The sequence below is a fragment of the Phyllopteryx taeniolatus genome, chromosome 1 (genome assembly GCF_024500385.1).
Source record: "Phyllopteryx taeniolatus isolate TA_2022b chromosome 1, UOR_Ptae_1.2, whole genome shotgun sequence".
Taxonomy (NCBI): domain Eukaryota; kingdom Metazoa; phylum Chordata; class Actinopteri; order Syngnathiformes; family Syngnathidae; genus Phyllopteryx; species Phyllopteryx taeniolatus.
Genome location: NC_084502.1, coordinates 29,784,914 through 29,804,282, shown reverse-complemented (window position 1 = coordinate 29,804,282; position 19,369 = coordinate 29,784,914). Strand labels below are relative to the sequence as shown.

General features: G+C 43.8%; 1 protein-coding gene across 1 annotated transcript in view; it reads right to left on the bottom strand.

Moving 5' to 3' along the window:
- Positions 1-19,369, bottom strand: part of otud5a (OTU deubiquitinase 5a) — a 58,070-nt gene that overhangs the window by 15,623 nt on the left and 23,078 nt on the right. Inside the window, exons 5-7 of the mRNA XM_061787665.1 lie at positions 16,210-16,358; positions 9,891-10,076; positions 2,616-2,820 (exon numbers count right to left, since the gene is read on the bottom strand). Coding sequence (XP_061643649.1) covers positions 2,616-2,820; positions 9,891-10,076; positions 16,210-16,358 — 540 coding nt within the window. The remainder of the gene's footprint in view (positions 1-2,615; positions 2,821-9,890; positions 10,077-16,209; positions 16,359-19,369) is intronic.

The window sequence follows — 19,369 nt, the reverse complement described above, 5'->3', positions numbered from 1 at the left end:
ATCTTTTGTCTCGTCAGACCACAGAGTATTTTCCCAAAAGTCTTGGGGATTATCAAGATGTCTTCTGGCAAAACTGAGACGAGCCTTAATGTTCTTTTTGCTCAACAGTTATTTTTGTCTTGGAACTCTGCCATGCAGGCCATTTTTGCTAAGTCTCTTTCTTATGGTAGAGTCATGAAAACTGACGTAACTGAGGCAAGTGAGGCCTGCAGTTCATTGGATGAGTCTTCGCTGAGCTCTTGGGGTAATTTTGGTCGGCCGGCCACTCCTGGGTAAGTTCACCACTGTATGTTTTCGCCATTTGTGGATAATGGCTCTCACTGTAGTTTGCTGGAGTCCCAAAGCTTTAGAAATGGCTTTATAACTTTTTCCACACTGATAGATCTCAATTAATTTGTTCCTGAATTTCTTTAGATCTCGCCATGATGTCTAGATTTGGAGGATCTTTTGGTCTATTTCACTTTGTCAGGGAGGTCCTATTTAAGTGATTTCTTAATTGAGAACAGGTGTGGCAGCATCAGGCCTGGGTGTGGCTAGAGAAATTGAACTAGGGTATGATCAAACACAGTTATGTTTTAACATGGGGGCAATACATTTTTTCACACAGGGCTATGTAGGTTTGGATTATTTTCTCCCTTAAGGCCTCTTTATACTCCTGCGCCCGACGCATTGGCCCGCGTGGCCCCTCTGCGTCACTTTTCGCGCTCACGACAAAAGATTTTGCTGTGCGTAGAATGCCGCGGAGATCATCTCTCGTGATTGGCCCGTTTTAGTCACATGCGCCGATGACACACCGTTCCTCTCGGTTCCACATACCACCTACGCCGCCACCTTCTTGATCGATTTTGCAGCATAATTAAATGTATCATCTGGTCATCTAGGTCCATTTGTTCTAGCAGACACTGTTCCACGGTCGCCATTGTTGTTGCTTTGTTCCTTGTTCCGGAAAGGAAAGTAAAAACGGCTACCGTAAATGGCCAAATGCAGAGGAAACTCCACCCTCTGGCGTCCTAGCCAATACCAGCCGTCGCAACCGCCCCGACTGGGAGGAGAACTGCAGTACATTTTCAAAACTGCGCGCGTGGGTTGCTTTCGAGTATAAAGGCAAACTGCGTGCGGGATAGTGCAGTGCAGTGCAGTCACCGCCCACACGAGTATGAAGAAGCCTTTAATTATCATAACCATTTAAAAAATGCATTTTGTGTTTACTTGTGTTGTCTTTGACTAATATTTAAATTTGTTTGATGATGGGAAACACTTGTGACAAACATGCAAAACAAGAAATCAGAACGGGGGCAAACACCTTTTCACACCACTGTATATTACAGTACACCAAAATCGCAGTATACCCTGCGATGTGACTATTGTGCACATGTACATCGCAATGTCGATGCTCAATCAAAATATCATGCAGCCCGAGTCGAGACCCTAAAGTGGGTTGCGGAGAGCTATATATAGCATATATTCGTATTCAGATTTTTTCAGTACAGAGGCGTACCAAGTTCCAATGGTACATAATAGGTAAGCGGCAGAAAATGTTACTCACTTGTACTCTCATCACTAGTTTACTCAATAAACAAATACAGTACAGCTCAGCCTGTCTAGCGGGCATCATGTAAAGCAATATGCTTTTGGCGCTATGTCAAACTAATTTGAAACACCATTTAAAAAAAAAGAACATACTGTACATGTGTTTTATGTGGCTATTTATCAACAAAAATGCTTTATTGTTTTTCTATAAAAGTGGGTTGCAACTGTGCAACAACAGGAAAATGTGGGTCCCAGGCTAACAACAGTTGAGAACCACTGGTTTATACCATACATATACATACTCTGTTCGAGTGTCAGGTTCCTGAACTTGTTGGCATTTTTCCCCTCATAAAAGACGTGACAAATTGCGATTCGCCCCCTTGTCTTTATCCTCGACACAAAAGCTATGCCAATCTAAAAACTAAAGTGATGCAATCTACAGGGATCGGTTTGTCATTAAGGTAGTTCCCAGACCTCAATTTCACAGACAAGCTTAGTGAGACCCTCTTCTCTGCCTACCTGTTGAAAAACCTACTTGGCGAATATATACATCAGTGGCAGTAAACGGTTGGATTCCAGTTGACAAATATAAATGTCCGAGGCAGTGAATGAATAGGTAAGTTAATACAGTTGGCTGAAATATATTTTAGCCTAAACCTGACTAAAACGATCAGATTTTCAGTGGTACGTTTTTCTAAATACAAGCCATCATTTGGGTGATACTCTTCTGTGTGCTGCAAGCCAAAATTTGAGGTACCAGCAAGCTTTAGATATGGCACCATGCGAGTCAAGATTAAAAAGATGGAGCAACCAAGGTAGTGTAAAGCCTTTGCATGTGGGCAAGGAGAGCTATTTTGCATTGATGTCTGCTTAGGGCAAAACTAAATGTATTTATGCTTGAATATGACACTTTTCCATTTAGTTACCCTCAATTGCCAATTACTGTAAATCTCATGAATTCCCAAAATTCCAATGGAAAGTTTCCAATTTGGAATATTTCCAAACCTCTCCAGCTTCCCATGAAAATTTACCGGAAAGTGTCCAGAAATTTATTGAAAACTTTCCACCCCTTTGGAACCCATTACCTGGCGCGCAAGGCGAGGGCGGCTTGTTGAGAACGAGGGCGGCGCCGGCGGGAGAAGGCGGCTTGATGATGCTCGATGGGGCGCTGGTGAGCTCCGAGTGGGAGGGGTCCAAGTCTCGTTGCCGCGGCGACCGAGCGGCCCAGTCCTCCAGGCCACTGGAGGCCGCTGCCGTGGCCGAACTGCAGGTGGCGCTGGCTTTCCTGGGCTAGAGGGGCGGACATTACAAGTAGTAGGCAGGACTTACTCCATCAGCTTCAAAGAGATTTGGGTGGAAACCGGTGGCATAAATGGCGGACTTATTGAGCAAGTGACACTGACTGCGTGGGAATGCCTCATGTACGTTATTGACACTATTGTTTTATCTGAGGCAGAGCTGGGTAGAGCCACCCCTGATAGTTATATTTACATGGATGAGTATGATATATTTCTTACCGATTACAGTGCTAAAGTTGGAGGGGCGGAGATGTATGTCAAAAATAAGTTTTCTGGCATCAGTGCAATTGTCCATGACTGTGCTGAAACAATGTGAATTGCTTGTCTTTTAAAGTTTAATTTACAAAGAGTAGTGTTGTTCCAGTTGCGGGATGTTACAGACCTGCATCAAAGGATACATTATCCTCATTGTCCGACTGCTTATCATCTCTAAGATGCACAAAATTGGTCCAAATCGGGGACCTAAACTAACCCCTGCTTGATTCTTTTACCTTGTACCTAAAATCTCACTCTCGTAAAGTGCAGATGCTTTTTTGCTCACTCTGCTTGCTTCGCTTCTTTTTACATTTTTTTCTCTTGCTGATAAGCTTGTTTTTCTTCAAAAAAAAAATTAAAAAATAGAAGCAGCGACTACTGGATATTTTTAAACCTGTGGGACTGTACTTTTATTTGGGAGATACAGTCAGTTGCTATATTCCCAGATTTTCTGATACCCTCTCACCATTACGTGAGCGTGGCCTGCTAATTAGCACAAGCCTACTATTACCAACAAGACCAGCAATCAAGATGCCTCCCTTTTCCACTGAGGACTATCACGGACTGCTTTAAAGGATGTCAATCCTGGAAACAAAAATCCACCGTCTTGAAGTGTATGTGGATTTAAATGGACAGTCGGAGAATGAAACCACTACCGATGTCTCAAAATGTTGATCAGAAATGTGCTAAAAGACAAGCACTTAGCTCAACAAAGAGGACGGATGTGGACTGTGGAAACGGTAATGGACCATCCAATAGTTCTCCCTGGAATTTACTGGGAGCAAAACCCAAAAATATGGGACAACATTTAAAAGGGAGGACACAACACCAGCAGATTACCGAGGAATCTGGCTGGGCTTGCGGGCTGCTTCAACCCCGAGTGAGCGGCCGAGGACGGTCGCTACAGCGAAGGGCAAGAAAAAAGGACGCGAGTCAATGCAAAACATTGACATCAGACTTACAAATAGATTTGAGCCACTTTTACAAGACCCTGGCCAAGAATGCTCATCCCCCACCACCACTGAAAAGTATGAAACTAAATCATACAAGAAAAAAAATGGCACCCCAAACATTAATAGTTGGTGATGGAGCTGTCAAGGATGTGAAATGTTTTTGCAGTGAGAAGAACACCAAAGTACTGTGTTTTACCAATGACATGGTGTATGATATCTCTAAAGAAAATCCTGGAGATCACTAATCAGCACCCAACTGTGAAATATGTCATTATACACACAGGGGCCCTGGATGTTCTCAAGCGGCAATCAGAGGTACTGAAGCGAGATTTCATTGATCTCCTAACAAAAGTGCAATGTTTGGATGCTGAGGTTTTTATTAGTGGACCTCTCCCACTTGTACGATTTGGAGATGCACGTTTCTCTAGGCTCAGCCAATTAAATAAGCGGCTCAAAGAAGTGGTACTGCACTATCCGTGAGTTTCATTGACAATTTCTGCGTTTTTTTTTGGGGGGGGAGCGCAGACATCTTTACAAGGCAGACAGTTTCTGTCTAAATAGAAAAAAGGTTAAGTTATTGGCTGCCAACATTTTTTACTGTGTATGTCATTCAGCGGCCCGAAAAGAAAACACTGGTGACTTGGTGACACGGCTGAAGGACAAAAACATGCAGGAGATAAGGCGACACGAGGCGCAGACGGATTCATCAGCGTCATCCAAACAATCGGAGGAGCAAATGACAAATGAGATGAGCCAGCACGTTGAATCTCCCACACCCCTCCCTGCCCCGTTGGAGCAAAGCCCAACAAATTCTCTGCTAGGTGTGACGGACAGGATGAAGACGCACACCACGCCAAGATCTTCCTCCCATCCCCCCTTGCCTGAAACCACCGTCCACTAAGATGTGAAGGGCCCCCCTCCACCCATGAAGAACCTTATCTGCGAATCTGACTGATATCTGCGGGGTATTTTCCAGAATAAGTCAGACCCCTATGGAGATCAGGCATTTTTTAATCCTGTAATTAGAAGGGACAGAAAGTTGGTCAAATAAATATCCATCCATCCATTTTCTGAGCCGCTTCTCCTCACTAGCGTCGCGGGCGTGCTGCAGCCTATCCCAGCTATCATCGGGCAGGAGGCGGGGTACACCCTGAACTGGTTGCCAGCCAATCGCAGGGCACATACAAACAAACAACCATTCACACTCACATTCACACTGCAATTTAGAGTTGTCAATTAACCTACCATGCATGTTTTTGGGATGTGGGAGGAAACCGGAGTGCCCGGAGAAAACCCACGCAGGCACGGGGAGAACATGCAAACTACACAAAGGCTAGGCCGGGGATTGAACCCCGCACCTCAGAACTGTGAGGCTGACGCTCTAAGCAGTCGTCCACCGTGCCGCTCAAATAAATGTGCCACAAAAAAAGTAGAACTACAAACTTCGTGAGGATAAAATGCAAATGTATCACACCAGTCTCCAGTTATCGATGTGAGACCAGGTCTTTTCAATATCAGGTCACTGGGTAGTAAATCAATATTGATTAATGACATCATTACAACTTATGATCTGTCCTTTTTGTTACTAAATGAAACATGGTTAACAGAAAGTAGCTGTAATACCATTTTAAATGAGGCAACACCAGCAAATTGAAATTTTATGAACCAGTGTCGAATAGGGAAAAAAGGTGGTGGTATTTTTAAGTCATTATTTCATTGTAAAGAAATTATACTGGGTGATTTTAGCTGTGCGGCACGGTGGCCGACCGGTTAGAGCGTCAGCCTCACAGTTCTGAGGACCCGGGTTCAATCCCCGGCCCCGCCTGTGTGGAGTTTGCATGTTCTCCCCGTGCCTGCGTGGGTTTTCTCCGGGCACTCCGGTTTCCTCCCACACCCCAAAAACATGCATTAATCGGAGACTCTAAATTGCCCGTAGGCATGACTGTGAGTGCGAATGGTTGTTTGTTTCTATGTGCCCTGCGATTGGCTGGCAACCAGTTCAGGGTGTACCCCGCCTCCTGCCCGATGACTGCTGAGATAGGCTCCAGCACGCCCGCGACCCTAGTGAGGAGAAGCGGCTCAGGAAATGGATGGATGGATGGATTTTAGCTGTTTTGAATATCTCTGTTTTTTTAGTTAAAGGTGACCCAAAGGTTATTGTTTTAATAATTTATAGGCCTCCAAGATACAATAGAAAATTTATTGAGGACTTTTCAGAACTGCTATCAGTTATTTGTATTGCCTACACCTATTTTGTCACGACGGGAGACTTTAACATACATGTTGACAACATCCATCGATCTATTTTCCGAGCCGCTTCTCCTCACTAGGGTCGCGGGCGTGCTGGAGCCTATCCCAGCTATCATCCGGCAGGAGTCGGGGTACACCCTGAACTGGTTGCCAGCCAATCGCAGGGCGCATACAAACAAACAACCATTCGCACTCACATTCACACCTACGGGCAATTTATGTCAATTAACCTACCATGCATGTTTTTGGGATGTGGGAGGAAACCGCAGTGCCCGGAGAAAACCCACGCAGCCACGGGGCCGGGGATTGAACCCGGGTCCTCAGAAGTGTGAGGCTGATGCTCTAACCAGTCGTCCACCGTGCCGCCATGTTGACAACAACATGGGAAAAAGAATCTAAATAACTCTCTGCTATACTAGACACATTTGACCTCTCTCAACATATAAAGAGTCCAACCCACACTCAGGTAATATCTTGGACCTGGTCATCTCGAAGGATGATGAAATTCTATCAATTGACATTAAGGATATGGCTATTTCTGACCATTTTTGTGTATTCTTTGAATTACAGATTCTTCCAAAAATTCAGACAACCTCTATGTCTAAAACAGCCTACTGTGCAGGCTGTTTTAATAAAATGCTTTGTTTTAAATGTTTATAAGCTGATTTTTTCTTTGTTTTTAAATGCATTTAATCATGTGAAGCACATTGAGTTGAGTTCGAATGGTGACTGTAGAGTCGCTTCTCCCAGCTGTTCTTTGCTCATTAATCCATTGCTCGAGATGGTCTTCCAACTCGGGCCACCTCGCCTTGTTTCCGCGGAAACTCAGCTTCGTCTTCTTGACTTGGCGAAGCTCGTTTTCCTGCTTCCTCCACTTGCGAACCATGGATTCATTGATCTTGAATTCTCTCGCGGCTGCTCGATTCCCATGTTCCTCCGCGTAACTAATAGCTTGCAGTTTCAACTGTGCTTCGTAAGCGTGTCTCTTCGTAGGTGCCATTTTCGGGGGTCATTAGCCAAACCGATGCACATACCGGCACTATATACCTACTGGGGGCGTGTCTTTAGCGTCCTCTGTCACGTGCACCCTTACCCCTTTACGTCCGCATGCTGTCCTCGGTCACGTCCGCCTTCCTCTACATAAGCAGCGTGTCGGCAGGAAATGCTCCCAGTCAGTCAAGCGGGGCACTCATTAAAGGCACATAACAACATTTACAGATTTTGGAACTCGGTGCACAGATAAGGCGCGCCGCATTATAAGGCGCCTCATCCATTTTGGAGAAAATTTAAGACTTAAGTGCGCCTTATGGTCGTGAAAATAAGGTATATAAAAAAAATTGCTCCTCTCAGGGAATACAAGGTTAAAGGGCGCTGATAATACGCGGTTTTCATAGCAAGTGTCTGACATCATTTAAAAGAGAACTCAAGAAATAGATCTTGCTTGGACAACTGTATGAAAATCCAAACATAACTCAGATTGGCAACACTTTAGGTATCTAAAGAACAACTGTCTCTCAAATACACTATATTGCCAAAAGTATTTGCTCACCTGCCTTGACTCTCATAATATGAAGTGACATCCCCCTCTTAATCAATAAGGTTTAATATGATGTCGTTCCACTCTTTACCACTAGAACAGCTTTAATTACGGTATTCTGGAAAGGCTTCAACTCCATCCTCAAAAAGGCCCAGCAGAGGATGTACTTCCTGCGGCTTCTGAGAAAGCACGGCCTGCCACAGGAGCTGCTGAGGCAGTTCTACACAGCGGTCATCTAATCAGTCCTGTGTTCTTCCATCACAGTCTGGTTTGGTGCTGCTACAAAAAAAAGGACAAACTCCGACTGCAACGGACAATCAAAGCTGCTGAAAGGATTGTCGGTACCCCCCTACCCACCCTTGAGGACTTGCACGCTGCCAGAACTAAGACAAGAGCGTGCAAAATCCTCTCGGGCCCTCCATATCCCGGTCACCAGCTCTTCCGGCTCCTTCCCTCAGGTATGCGCTACCGATCAATGCAAACGAGAACTAGCAGACATTCCAACAGCTTCTTCCCTCTTGCAATCAACTTCTTAAACACCTAACCTACAATTCCATTGGAACATGCTGGCAATTTTTTGTCTTTTTGTCTTGAGTTTGTTGTCACATTTCTGTCGGGCCATTTATGTATTACTCGTGCACTCACTGTAGTAGTCTCACCACGCTGCACTATTTGCATATCTGTTGTTGACCAATTGGCCACTCATGCCAGAGTAGCATCTGCTCCATTTGCACACTGACTGAGGAGTACCTGCAACATTTGCACAATGAACATTGTCCCAGATTATCGTACTACTCGCTTGAAGTCTCTGCGCACTTTGCACAATGGTCATTGCACCGAACTATTGCAATATTAGTCATTCGAACTGCTCTAAGTGCTTTTTGCCCAATTGTCAAAATAAATAAATAAATAATAATAATAAAAACAATTAACAACAAATGTACCAGCATTACCAGATAACTAGCAACCCTTTATTGCTCAGTGACTGTTTTTTTCAATGTCTTTATTTCTCAAAAGTGTTCTCTGTCAATTGACTGTCTGTTGTGGTACTAGAGCGGCTCCAATTACCGGAGACAAATTCCTTGTGTGTTTTTTGGACATACTTGGCAAATTAAGATGATTCTGATTCTGATAGAACTAAAGACCCATGATGACAGGGCTGGAGAGGAAATGAAGCAATATTGTAAATCCCCACCCCTGCTTCTCACTGAAGACCCTTTGAATTGGTGGTGTGTCCATCAGGTCACATTCCCCCTCCTCTCACACATGCCAAAGCTATACTTGTGTAGCGCAGGCTCTAGCATGTCTGCAGAGCGGGTTTTCTCTACTCTATTTGATGTGGTCACTGCAAAAAGAAGTGCTCTAAACCTAAACATGTGGATCAACTAGTGTTCTTACAGCAGAACCTACAAGTTCCTAAATGCTGAGCAGTTAGTCTGGTGTTTGGCTTCTTCAGGAAGTGCTTTTGCCCAGTGCTGCTATTTTTAACTTTTTCTTGTAGATTACAGCACTGTAGAACGTTTTGTTTTTGAAGAAGACTGTCCATTTTCACACAAGTAGGCTAGGCCTATGATGTATATTTCAGTTTACAATTTGATTTAATGGTAAGCAATTTTCACATGATTATACTGCGAACAAATACACTATATATAAGCTAGTAGTTTGATGCTACTCATTTTGTATTTATTATGTATGTGTTTGACTGTGTGTTCTGTTCAGTAAACACCTGAAGGTGCATCGGCGACCGTGGCTCTCCTTGCCCACATGCGAGGGCATTGCAGTACCATGTTTTTCTTTACTTTGCTCAAGCGATTGTATCCGAAGCTCACTCGCGCCTCAAATTTTGGCTTACAATACGAAAACAACAAACAAATAAATAAATGAATGACGACCAAGCAATGGCTTGTAACTTTAAAAACTTGTAAGTTGGGGCACTCATAACTCAAGGTGCCACTGTATTTGTCTTTTGTTTTACCTTTGTTTTCATTATGTATGTAAAACCTCAATATAAAACTGATGTTACAAAAAAGTAGTAGACAGTGTGAGAGGCAGGCAGGCGGCGCTGACCTGTCGGGCCTGCTTCTCCTGGTCCCGGAGCCATTGCAGGTACGACTCCCTGGCCACCTGCTCCTCGATGGCCTCGCATGTCGCCTCCCAGTCGCTCGCTCGTTTCTTGTCCTCCAACATCTGCTGCTCGATCCATGACTCCTCGGACGTCTTGATGGCTGACTTCATCAGGGACTGGTCCGCGTACTAAGGCCGTGGTTTAAAGGGGACACAATATGTTCAAGTGACTTTTGAATGGATTGTATCCAAATAGTTGTGTGTCAGGAGTGCCTGCCCAAGCCAATGTTTGGTTATCTGACCCTTCCCCAGTTGTGTAGATCTACACTTCAGCTTCACTGTGACCAAACAGTAGTGATAACTAGCATAATAAGCAGACCCACAAAAACTTTCCCCACCAATTCTGAGCTGGAGCACTCTTAAGTCAAATTACTGCTGTATATTGTATGGAAATAATCTTACTCAAAGCATTGCCCTGACTGTTAATAGGTGACACAATGGTTAGAATGAATTCTAACAAATAATTGATCTAGGCAGCGCGGGGGATGACTAATTAGCACATCTGCCTCGCAGTTCTGAGGACCTGGGTTCAAAATCATCCTCGCTTGTGTGGAGTTTGCATGTTCTCCCTGTGCCTGTACCCGGTTTTCTCCGGGTACTCCACTTTCCTCCCACATCCCAAAAACATGCACGGTAGGTTAACTGAAGATTTTAAATTGCCCGTAGGTGTGAATGTGAATGGTTGTTTATTTATATGTGCCCTGCGATTGGCTGGCGACCAGTTCAGGTGTGCCCCGTCTCTCGTCCAAAGTAAGCTGGGATCGGCTCCAGCATGCCCAAGACCCTAGTGAGGATAAGCGTTACAGAAAATGGATGGATGGATAACTGATCTAGATTTTGTCTTGAAAGTCCAATGGAAAGTCAAATGGAAATTGAGGGGAAAATGTATATCCATCCATCCATTTTCCAAGCCGCTTATCCTCACAAGGGTTGCAGGCGTGGTGGGGCCTATCCCAGCTATCTTCGGGCAGGAGGCGGGGTACACCCTAAACTGGTTGCCAGCCAATCGCAGGGCACACATAAACAAACAGCCATTCGCACTCACATTCACACCTAGGGGCAATTTAGAGACTTCAATTAAGCTACCATGCATGTTTTTGGGATGTGGGAGGAAACTGGAGTGCCCGGAGAAAACCCACACAGGCACGGGGAGAACATGCAAACTCCACACAGGCGGGGCCGGGGATTGAACCCCGGTCCTAAGAAATGTGAGACAGACGCTCTAAGCAGTCATCCACCGTGCCACAACATGTATACACAAATTAAAAAAATATAAAAGTTTTTTTATTTTTTTTATTTTTATAAATGTAAAATTGTTCCTCCTACTACTTTCGTTTTTAATTTTATTTTTAAAGGTCCCATTGCATCAGATATTTTTTATAATTGTTGGTGTCCTTTTATCAGGTTTTGCAAGATAACTTGGGGTGTAAATGCCCTTTTTCAAGCTATTCAAGTTGACATTTTACGAGTGGCAGTTGAGACGGCCGGATTTCTCATAATTACCGTAATTTCTCGTGTATAATGCGCATTCCCACCCCCCCGAAAAGAAGTTTCAAAAGTCAATAGTGCGCATTATACATAGGTATAGGGGCAAATGGAGAAAAAACTATCCCATCTAGTAGTTATGAAAAAGTTGTACACTTTCATTCCAAAATGACACCGCCACCTAGTGGTTAGAAAAAAGGTGTAGCCCAGGCATGCCCAAAGTCCGGCCCGTGCGCCACATCCGGCCCGTGTCCAAATTTCCTCCGGCCCGAAGCATCATGTCATAAAATCAATATGTGGCCCACCACCACAGTTTATCACAGTAAACAATACACACATACAAAAAAAAGCCATTTTATATTTCACCAGAGAATGGCAGTAGACCTGTGGGTGCACTCTCGTCGCGTGACCCCTGTGTGAACCTTTACCCCTGTGGCATGTTTTTAGCCCATTTCTAAAATGGCAACTGAAACTAAAAAGAGGAAAGTTGACGAGGGCCACCGTCTCCAGGACAAGTGGATTTCTTCACTGACATACGAAACAACTGTGCCTAATTTGCCAAGAGACTGTGGCTGTTTTCAAATAATTGAATAATAAGAGGCACTACCAGACGAAACATGCTAACTACGACAAGCTAACGGCGAACGAACGCGCCAAAAAACTGAAGCCATTGGAAGCTGTTTTGATAGCACAGCAGCGCTTTTTCACAAGAGCTTGTGACTCAAATGAAAATTCTACAAAGGCGAGCTACGAGTCTCAGTCAATTGATTTTTTGTGATGATCAAACCACAGTTTTGTCAAATTTCTGTCATCTGATTTGACTATACTACAGTCAAATCAGATGACAGAATTGTATAGTCACTTTACTATTCTTTGTCAAAATGCACTGGGATGTGATTTGTTAAAACAAAATCAATAAATACATGTTTCTAAAAAAATTCAGTCAACTTTCATAAGAGAGTTCATTTGTATTTAATTTATTATTAGTTTAACCTTTAACTATCCTGGTAATACAATTGAAAACAGATTCTCATTTGCAATATCTACCTAGCTGCAGACAGCAAAGTGATATAGTTACATATTTACATGTTAATGGTTCGAGGAATGTCAGGCCGAATGGTTGGCCGCCATACATTTTCATCTGACCAAATCTGGCCCTATTTGCAAAATGTTTGGAGACCCGTGGTGTAGCCTATACTTTCATTCCAATATGACAGGACTACGTATGACTGCATTCAGTGGGTACGAAAAGTATTCAGACCCAGACTTAATTTTTTCCCTCTTTGTTATATTGTAGCCATTTCCTGAACTCATTTAAGTTCATTTGTTCCCTCATTAATGTACACACAGCACCCCATATTGACATAAAATAAAATGGAATTGTTGACATTTTTGCAGATTTATTAAAAAAGAAATACTGAAATATCACACAGCCATAAGTATTCAGACGCTTTGCTGTGACACTCATATATTTAACTTAGGTGCTGTCCATTTCTTCTGATCATCCTTGAGCTGGTTCTACACATTTATTGGAGTCCAGTTGTGTTTGATTATACTGATTGGACTAGATTAGGAAAGCCACACGCCGGTCTATATAAGACCTAACAGCTCATAGTGCATGTCAGAGCAAATGAGAATCATGAGGTCAAAGGAACTGCCTGAAGAGCTCAGAGACAGAATTGTGGCAAGGCACAGATCTGGCCAAGGTTACAAAAAAAATTGTGCTGCACTTTAGGTTCCTAAGAGCAGTGGCCTCCATAATCTTCCTAGATCGCTACCGATGCAAACTAGAACTAGCAGACATTCCAACAGCTTCTTCCCTCTTGCGATCAACTTCTTAAACACCTAACCTACAATTCCATTACAACATGCTGGCAATTTTTTGACTTGAGTTCGTTGTCACATTTCTGTGGGGCCAATTATACATTACTCGTGCACTCACTGTAGTTGTCTCGCCATGCTGCACTATTTGTATATACTGGCCACTCATGCCAGAGTAGCATCTGCTCCATTTGCACACTGATTGAGGAGTATCTGCAACATTTGCACAACCAACATTGTCCCAGATTATCGCACTACTCGTCACTTTAAACCGCATACACTCCTTGAAGTCTCGGCGCCCTTTGCACAATGGTCATTGCACCGGACTATTGCAATATTAGTCATTCGAACTGCTCCAAGTGCTAGAGGACTCTGCATCTTTTTGCACAATTGTCAAAAATAAATAAATAAATAAATAAATAAAAATGTACCAGCATTACCAGATAACTAGCAACCCTTTACTGCTCAGTGACTGTTTTTTTTTGTCAGTCTTTCTGTCTCCAAAGTGTTCTCTGTCAATTGACTGTCTGTTGTCGTACTAGAGCGGCTCCAACTACCGGAGACAAATTCCTTGTGTGTTTTTGGACATAATTGGCAAATAAAGATGATTCTGATTCTCAACTGACCGTGTGGCCAAACTGAGCAATCGGGGGAGAAGAGCCTTGGTGAGAGAGGTAAAGAACAACCCAAAGATCACTGTGGCTGAGCTCGAGAGATACTGTCGGGAGATGGGAGAATGTTCTAGAAAGTCAACCATCATTGCAGCCCTCCACCAGTCAGGGCTTAATGGCTGAGTGGCCCAACGGAAGCCTCTCCTCAGTGCAAAACACATGAAAGCCCGCATGGAGTTTGCTAAAAAACACCTGAAGGATTCCAAGATGGTGAGAAATAAGATTCTCTGGTCTGATGAGACCACAATAGAACTTTTTGGTCTTAATTCTAAGCGGTATGTGTGGCGAAAACCAGGCACTGCTCACCACCTGTCGAATGCGGTCCCAACAGTGAAGCATGGTGGTGGCAGCATCATGCAGTGGGGGTGTTTTTCAGCTGTAGGGACAGGACGACTGGTTGCAATCGAAGGAAAGATGAATGCGGGCAAGTACAGGGATATCCTGGACGAAAACTTTCTCCAGAGTGCTCAGGGCTGAGGCCCTGGGCCGAAGGTTCACCTTCCAACAAGACAATGACCCTAAGCACACAGCTAAAATAACGAAGGAGCGGCTTCAGACCAACTCCGTGACTGTTCATGAATGGCCCAGCCAGGGCGCTGACTTAAACCCAATTGAGCATCTCTGGACAGACCTGAAAATGGCTGTCCACCAATGTTGACCATCCAACCGGACAGAACTGGAGAGGATCTGCAAGGAGGAATGGCAGAGGATCCCCAAATCCAGGTGTGAAAAACCTGTTGCATCATTCCCAAAGAGACTGTATTCGAAAAAAATTTGTATTAGCTCAAAAGGTTGCTTCTACTAAATACTGAGCAAAGGGTCTGAATACTTGTGATATTTCTGTTTTTCTTTTTTAATAAATATGCAAAAATTTCAACAATTGAGTTTTTTCTGTCAATATGGGATACTGTGTATACATTAATGAGGAAGAAAAACTCCCGAATAGACCTTACCAGGGAGGCGCAGGAGTGTCATCGCCATGTAGTTGGAACACACCCTCCGGTCCCCCTTCTTAAAAAGGGGGACCACCACCTGTGGCATGATCTGTGGCATGTGTAACCATTTATTTTTTAAATAATTATATCAGTGAATATTAGACAATACCAGAAACAGAATCAATGAGTTGTATTATATTCAGGGGTGCACATAAATTTTGTCTGTGTCTCAAACGAGCATCAGAGGTTGTTGCTTGGTGCTCATTTTTTTCATGACCCACCAATCTCACCGGATAACATGTCCGTTTGTAGATAAGGGTCTCACGCAGGGTCCAACTTGGTGTATGGGAGCGCGATCAGCTGATTTGGTGAAGTTCTCTAGGACAGCGGTGCCCTATCTTTTTTGCACCACGATCCGGTTTCAGGTAAAGACATATTTTGATGGACCGTCGTAGCTGCTGAGCACCAAGACCGAGGAGCCCATGCCCCACCAAGCCCACTACCTCATTGGCAGCCAATACGCGCGCTCAGCCACCGTGCGGGAGTGGCGCTGCGTGCAGGTAACTTTCTTGTGCGCTACAGGCTCACAACTAACGACAGTCAACCGAGAAAGGAACAAATCAGTAAATTTAGTCAAAAGATTTTTTCATTTCAACAAGTTGTTTGTGAATGACAACACTACCATTGCTGCGCTCCCCCCCCCCCCCCCCCCAAAAAAAAGAAAACGCACGGATACAATCGAATCTGGTGCGCTTTTCACATTTTCAGTGAGCATGCGCACCTGCACACCATTTATGTGCCCCCTGGATTATATTAGAAAACAAACATAAATAATAAAAATTAGACCTTTCTGGTCAATATTTAATGTACCATGTCTATTAAAACATATACAGCATATGCACTAAAAAGAAAAAATGAACAAGCTCATCCTACATTATTATTATAATTTTTTTTTTTTACATTTTCTTTCTATTGTTTTAAACTTTGCCATGGGTCAATTTGACCTACAACAAACGGAGGGTCAAACAACTAACCAATTATAGGGGAATTTTTTTTTGTGCTAAATTAATGTAACAAATGTAAATATTGCTAATAAATCTACAGTATTAGCAATAGAAATAATTTTATTATTTTTATTTCAATAAATCCTGACTAAGCTGTCCCATCTGTCTGTTTTAAAACTCAAACATGGCTTGACCTGACGTTTGGCCCTCTCCTTGGCTGTGGTAAACACAAGGGTATTTTGTCAATTTGAAGTGCGGCATTTATTTGTTCAAGTGTACCTGTTAGAGCAGTGCACGCTTTGTACGTATGCATTGGAAAATGGAAAAACTGCGTGCAAGTGCGTACCCCGGGCTTGAAAGCGGGCAGGCCGAGGCCCACCCCGATGGTGGCCTTGTTAGGGTTGACCACGGAGTTGTAGTGGATGCTGCGGTGGTAGCTCACTCGGATGGGCTCGTCATTATTCTGGTGGATGCCGTGGAAGGTGTTGATTGGCTCTGTGGTGGGAAGAGAGGGGGTTTAGCATTGAGGCAGCTGATGGCAGGCACAAGGAGATTAACGAAACTAAGCAGGGCTGCAGCCATCAAATTTTTTTTAATAGAGCATTGTCATAATCTCATCTATTAATTAACGTGCATGTGACTTGTAGGTATTATTTTTGCCTACTTGGGGTCACCATCACGTTCTACTGTAGTATGAATGACTTTGTGTATGGCTTTCAAAGGCGGGCCTGGCCTGGTGACATGACATGGGAGTCAGCTGTTACCTTGTATGGGCGATAGAAGATGTGCTGTTGTGGTCAGTGCTGGGGAGTAACTAATTAAATGTAACAAGATTGCGTAATTGAATTACAAAATATATGTAATTGCAATCCATTACATTGCTGGGAAAAAAACAATTAAATTAGTTGCCTTTGGAAATGTTCATGATTACAGATTAGTTGCATTTGAAAAATAGCCTCTCTTAGTATCAAACATGACAGATTTTTCCAAATTTGACCTCGAAGCGCCACCTTGTGGTGCAATCTATTAGCTTGTCTGAGATGTTGAGAAGTTTGACTCATAGTTACATTTTTTACCACAAAGAAGATTGGGCCTCATTTACCGTATTTTCACGACCATAAGGCGCACTTAAAAGTCTTACATTTTCTCCAAAATGGACAGGACGCCTTATAATGCGTCGCACCTTATGTGTGACTTTGATGAGCGCTCCGCTTGACTGACTGGGAGCCTTTCCTGCCGACACGCTGCTTATATAGAGGAAAGGCGGACGTGACTGAGGACAGCATGCGGACATAAAGGGGGAAGGGTTCGCGTGAAGGAGGACGCTAAAAGGAACGCCCCCAGTAGGTATATAGCGCCGCTATGTGCCTTGTGCAAAACAACATCGGTTTGGCTAAGGACCCTCGAAAATGGCAGCTACGAAGAGACGCTTACGAAGCACAGTTTAAACTACAAGCTATCAGTTACGCGGAGGAACACAGGAATCGTGCAGCCGCGAGAGAATTCAAGACCAACAAATCCATGGTTCGCAAGTGGAGGAAGCAGGAAAACGAGCTTTACCAAGTCAAGAAGACGAAGCTGAGTTTCCACGGAAACAAGGCGAGGTGGCCGAGTTGGAAGACCAACTCAAGCAATGGATTAATGAGCAAAGAACAGCCAGGAGAAGCGTCTCTACAGTCACCATTCGACTGAGGGCAATAACGCTTGCAGAAGAAATGAAAATCGAACATTTTCAAGGAGGTCCGTCTTGGTGCTTTCGTTTTATGAAACGGTGCCATCTATCCATCCGGGCAAGGACTACCGTGGCGCAGCAACTTCCGGCGGATTACAAGGAAAAGCTGGCCATCTTCCCCTCCTACTGCAGTAAAAAGATTGTCGACAAACACATCCAGCCCAACCACATCACCAACATGGGCGAGGTGCCGCTCACTTTCGCCATTCCGGTATACCACACTGTAGAGAAGAAGGGGGACCACCATAGTAGCGATACAAACAACGGGGCACGAGAAGTCGGCTTTTACTGTTGTGCTTGGTTGCCATGGTAATGGACAGAAACCGTCACCTCTTAGACGCTGCCTAAAGAAAAGTTTGCAGCCGAAGTCATCGTTAAGGCCAATCAAAAGGGCTGGATGGACGAGGAGAAAATGAGAGAGTGGCTGAGTGAGGTGTACGTAAAGAGACCAGATGTTTTTTTCCACGCGTCACTGTCCCTGTTGATCTGTGACTCCATGCGTGCCTGGGAGGCAGCGCCGGGTGAGTTACGCCACCATATGATTGTGGATGCCTGGGCTAAGGTATCTGCTTTGACTGTTGCCCGAGCTTTCGCGAAAGCCGGCATCATTGCTGAACAGCCCCCCGGCAACGAGACTGACTCTGACAACGACGAGAGGGAAGCCGGCATATTTGATGGAGAGCTTGCCCAGCTGTTCATTTCGGATACAGAAGATGAGGACTTTGATGGGTTTGTGGATGAGGCTTGATCAAAAAATAACGTGAGTACATTGTTAAATACTTCAATAAAGTACAACCGAACTCAGTTATGCTCCCGCTGCCTTTTTAAAAACATTGTTTTAGCGTGCATGCATGCTACCGTATGTTTTAAGCTAGCATATGTTTTACAACTTGCCTGCGCCCAACAATACGGTGCGCCTTATGTATGTGTTAAATACAGAAATAGACCCCGTAACTGGGACTGCGCCTTCTAATAGGGTGCGCCCTATGGTCGTGAAAATACGGTAGTTACTGTGTGTACACGAAGTAATTAACGGTGAGAACATTGGCACTTATTCCATAGTTCTGGACTTACAAATGATGTCTGCAGAAAAAATCCCCCCCCCCCAAAACAGACTCAGTAGTAATTTTAGGGTCATTTTCTGATGAAATATTAGATTTTCAACCAGATTTTGACCCACCCACATTTTGCACACATCAGCCTGTCACAGCCTGACACGTAGATGGCAAAAGGCGAGGACATTTCCTCATTGAACTTTATAATGTGTTCTGCAGTCATTTTTGCCTTTATTGAAGGTCTGAACTTTGTTTTGGCATTAATGAGTGAAAATAGTGATCGTGAAACATTTTGGAGGGCTTGTTGTTTAAAAAATAAATAAATAAATAAATAAATACAATTTTTAAAAAAGCAAAAAAATAAATAAATAAATCACCCGTTGAAATGCCTCCTGGAGGAAAGAAGACATACCCACGTCACCCGACATGAATTCTTGCAGATTAATTTCTGCATATGTCAGCTTCATTTCGTATCGATTGCACCACAAATGCCTCTAAGATATTTCAATATAGTTTCTATAGATCACAGAGGCATTTCTGGATGTGGTATTGTGAGACAGACGTGGACTTTGACTTCATAACGGGGGAATTTCAAGGCCAAAAGCATTTCGTCGCTTATTGTCCCAAAACTGCGAACCATCGTCACCATATTTATGGGTACATCCCTATTCATGCCCACTTACACTTCTGAAAATATCAAAACAATTGGCCCGTTGTTT